Raw genomic sequence first — 4,660 nt, 5'->3', positions numbered from 1 at the left:
TCTGTCTGCACATCCACGGTCTGTCTGCACATCCACAGTCTGTATCCACGGTCTGTCTGCACATCCACAGTCTGTGTCCACAGTCTGCACATCCACGGTCTGTCTGCACATCCACGGTCTGTCTGCACATCCACAGTCTGTGTCCACAGTCTGCACATCCACGGTCTGTCTTCACATCCACAGTCTGTCTGCACATCCACGGTCTGTCTGCACATCCACAGTCTGTCTGCACATCCACAGTCTGTGTCCACGGTCTGCACACTGTTTGTATGTCCCACCCGGTCATGATATGATGGACAGTGAAAGTGATGGCCTGGGAGAGCCGTTCTGAGCTGTACCGCTGCAGCCCACACATCCACCACATCATCACGTCTGGTGACAGGCGCCTGTGGTCCATCTCACTGGAGAGTTGGGGTTGTTTTCTGGCTGAGGAGGGGCATGTCTGCATGTTCCAGGTCCAAGCCCTTTATCAGGTCTCTGTGCGGGCTGCCCCTCTCCATTCTGATGGGAATTTTTATCTATAGTATTAAAATCTGAAAAGAAAAGGTATTCTGTTCTCTTAGAACAACAGGGTTTTGTTGTTGTTTCCTGTACTTTCTATTTGCCGTTTTAATCTCTTTAGAGACTTTGTGTGAGGACTGACTACGTGTTTAGAACCTAACTTGGCACCCAGCAAATGCTCAGTTAATAAGAACAAGGCTTTTCATGAAGTGGAACTTTCACAGTTTCCCTTCCACGCCTGGCTTTTTACACTGTAGCTGAAAAACTCAAGAAAAGTCCTGTTTGGCAAAATAGAAGATCAGGGAAAAGAGAGATAGGATCCTCTGTGACATGGGTGATGACACGGTGATGGCAGTGACCTCTGTGATGTGGGTGATGACACGGTGATGACAGTGACCTTTGTGATGGTGATAACATGTGATGGCAGTGACCTCTGTGACGTGGGTGATGACACGGTGACCTCTGACATGGATGGTGACACGGTGACCTCTGTGACGTGGGTGATGACACAGTGACCTCTGTGACGTGGGTGATGACACAGTGACCTCTGTGACGTGGATGGTGACACAGTGACCTCTGTGACGTGGATGGTGACACGGTGACCTCTGTGACGTGGGTGGTGACACGGTGACCTCTGTGACGTGGGTGGTGACACGGTGACCTCTGTGACGTGGGTGATGACACGGTGACCTCTGTGATGTGGGTGATGACACGGTGACCTCTGTGACGTGGATGGTGACACGGTGACCTCTGTGACGTGGATGGTGACACGGTGATGGCAGTGACCTCTGTGACGTGGATGGTGACACAGTGACCTCTGTGACGTGGATGGTGACACGGTGACCTCTGTGACGTGGGTGATGACACGGTGACTTCTGTGACGTGGATGGTGACACGGTGACCTCTGTGACGTGGGTGATGACACGGTGACCTCTGTGACGTGGATGGTGACACGGTGACCTCTGTGACGTGGATGATGACACGGTGATGGCAGTGACCTCTGTGACATGGATGGTGACACAGTGATGGCTGCAGTGACCTTGGTGACACGGAAGCAGAGCAGAGACCGAGGACGGCCCAAGCGGAGCCACGAGTGTAGAGGTGCAGCAGCTTCATGATGGTGGTGTGGGGAGCTGGCTGGGCCGCCGCTGGGCCTGGGTTCTGTCCCCTGCCAGTTCCTCTTTCATGTGAGTGTGGGTGCAGGTCACGGACTGTCTGCTGTCCTCTGAGACCAGGGGGCCTGTGGTGGGAACGTGGCCGAGCTGGGTGCTGGGGCTGCAGGGGCAGCTCCCTGGGCAGTTGGTGGAGGCCCCGGCTCAGGCACCACTTGCTCTCGCTCCAGGTGGTCAAGTACCCTCTGCACGCCATCATGGACATCAAGGAGCACCTCATCGACATGGCCTCCAAGGCGGGCATGCAGTGGCTGTCCACCATCGTGCCCACCCACCACCTCAACGCCCTCCTATTCTTCTTCATCATCAGCAACCTGACCATCGACTTCTTCGCCTTCTGCATCCCCCTGGTGGTCTTCTACCTGTCCTTCTTCTCCATGGTCATCTGCACCCTCAAGGTGTTCCAGGACAGCAGGGCCTGGGAGAGCTTCCGCACACTCACTGACCTGCTGCTGCGCTTTGAGCCCGGCCTGGATGTGGAGCAGGCCGAGGGCAACTTCGGCTGGAACCACCTGGAGCCCTACGTCCACTTCCTCCTGTCCGTCTTCTTTGTCATCTTCTCCTTCCCTGTTGCCAGCAGGGACTGGGTGCCCTGCTCCGAGCTGGCCCTGGTGGCCATCTTCTTCACTGTGACCAGCTACGCCAGCCTGGGTACCTCAGCAGAGCCCTACACTCGCCGGGCACTGGCCACCGAGGTGGCGGCCGGCCTGCTGTCGCTGCTGCCCGCGCTGCCTGTTGACTGGCCGCCACTGCAGCTGCTGGGCCAGACGCTGGTGCGCATGCCACTGGGCCAGCTGGTGGTGCTCAACGTCAGCGTACCCTGCCTGTTCTACCTGCACCTGCTCTACTGCTTCTTCCGCATGGCGCAGCTGCGGCACTTCAAGGGCACCTACTGCTACCTGGTGCCCTACCTGGTCTGCTTCATGTGGTGCGAGCTGGCCGTGGTGCTCCTGCTGCAGTCCACGGGGCTGGGGCTCGTGCGTGCCTCCATCGGCTACCTGCTCTTCCTCTTTGCCCTCCCGGTGCTGGCCGTGGGGCTGGTGTTGGTGGGCCTGGTGCAGCTGACGCGGTGCCTGCTGTCCCTGGAGCTGACCAAAGTGGTGGTGGCGCTGGTGGCCTGTGGGCTCCCGCTGCTGCTGCTGCGCTGGGGTGCCGGGGCCCGCGCCTCTGTGGCCAGCGCACTGCGCTCACTGACACGCAGCTCCGTGGTCAAGCTCATCCTGGTCTGGGTCTCAGCCGTGGTGCTGTTCTGCTGGTTCTACGTGTACCGCTCAGAGGGCATGAAGGTGTATAACTCCACGCTGACCTGGCCACAGTACAGCGCCCTCTGCGGGCCACGGGCCTGGCGGGAGACCAACATGGCGCGCACGCAGATCCTCTGCAGCCACCTGGAGGGCCACCGCGTCACCTGGACCGGCCGCTTCAAGTACGTGCGGGTGACCGAGATCGACAACAGCGCGGAGGCGGCCATCAACATGCTGCCCTTTGCAGTGGGCGACTGGCTGCGCTGCCTGTATGGCGAGGCCTACCCGCCCTGCGACGCGGGGGGCGCGCCCACCGCCCAGCAGGAGCTGTGCCGCCTCAAGATGCTGGCCAAGCACCCGTGCCACATCAAGCGCTTCGACCGCTACAAGTTCGAGTTGACGGTGGGCATGCTGCTGGGTGGCCCCGAGGGCACACGGGCAGAGGAGGACGACGTTACCAAGGACATTGTGCTGCGTGCCAGCAGTGAGTTCCGCACGGTGCTGCTGGGCCTGCGCCAGGGCAGCCTCGTGGAGTTCAGCACCGTGCTCGAGGGCCGGCTGGGCAGCAAGTGGCCAGTCTTCGAGCTCAAGGCCATCAGCTGCCTCAACTGTCTGGCGCAGCCCTCCCCGGCCCCTCGGCACGTGAAGCTGGAGCAGGACTGGCGCAGTACGGCTCACGGAGCACTCAAGTTCGCCTTCGACTTCTTCTTCTTCCCCTTCCTGTCAGCTGCGTGAGGACGCTCCCTGGGGAGGTCTGTCCCGGACAGAAGCCAGATGTGTGTCCAGGTGTGCATGCGTGTGCATTGCACGTGTGTGTGCACATGAGTACCTATGTGAGCGTGCTCGTGGGTTTCCATGCTATGAGCATCTGTGTGTATGCTGGGTGTTTGCACGCATGTGTGCGCTATGCCATGGTCTGTGCTCATGACCAGACATGCTCCTCCATATTTGCTCGTGTGTGCGCGTGTCATTGGTCTGTGTGCTCACGGACAGCCGTGCTCCTGGGTATTTTCACACGTGGGTGTATGTGTATGCACATGGTCATGATTCTTTGCACACCTGGTCTGTGTGCTCACAGTCAAGCGTGCCCCCGGGTATTTGCAGGTGGGTGTACATGTACACATGTAGCCATGGATATTTGCGTACGTGTGTGTGTGCACGTGTCACTGGTCTGCTCACGGGCAGCCATGCCCCTGGGTATTTGCATGCGTGGGTGCACACACGTGCATGTACTCCTGAGTGTGTGTGTTTCTGTGCATCCATGGGTGCATGTGGGCGTTTGCAGGAGATGCGTGGGTGCACTCACAGTTGTGATTCCGTGAATAGATGTCTCCATGCCGTGCTGTTCCTCTGTACTCACCCATTGTGCCCGCCTAGTTGGGAAGCACCTGCAGATCCAGAGGGGCTGCAGGTGGTGAGAGCCCAGGACTGTCTGAGAAGCTCTTTAGAGACCCCTCCTGGCAGAGACCCTCCTGCACAGGTCCCCATGCTGGTGCAGGAGCAGGAGCTGGGTGTGCTCGGAAGCAGATGGGGCAGCTTGTGGTATTTATTTACTCCCTGACTGAGCTGGACAGCCTCGGTGAACACGGGGCAGGCTTGCCCCTCAACCTCCCAGTGGCCGAGGCCTTGGCAAATGCCGATCAGGGCCGGGACCAGAAGGCATGTGAGGCACAGAGGCCGTGGTGGAGGGCACCTGGACTGGGGACCTGGGGAGATGAGCTCCCAGCTCTCCCAAACACTGGC

The 4,660-nt window shown here is 59.2% G+C and overlaps 1 protein-coding gene across 1 annotated transcript in view; it reads left to right on the top strand.

The window, feature by feature from the left end:
- WFS1 (Wolfram syndrome 1 (wolframin)) overlaps nucleotides 1–3,652 on the top strand; it is a 9,322-nt gene extending 5,670 nt beyond the window's left edge. The window contains exon 7 of the mRNA XM_006893628.1: nucleotides 1,844–3,652. Within this exon, the coding sequence (XP_006893690.1) occupies nucleotides 1,844–3,652 (1,809 nt within the window). The remainder of the gene's footprint in view (nucleotides 1–1,843) is intronic.
- The last annotated feature ends 1,008 nt before the right edge of the window (nucleotides 3,653–4,660 follow it).

Source organism: Elephantulus edwardii, unplaced genomic scaffold (assembly GCF_000299155.1).
Source record: "Elephantulus edwardii isolate Elephantulus edwardi_28Jun2011 unplaced genomic scaffold, EleEdw1.0 scaffold00129, whole genome shotgun sequence".
NCBI lineage: Eukaryota > Metazoa > Chordata > Mammalia > Macroscelidea > Macroscelididae > Elephantulus > Elephantulus edwardii.
The sequence above is the reverse complement of the archived record's forward strand: the minus strand, read 5'-3'. Positions and strand labels throughout refer to the sequence as shown.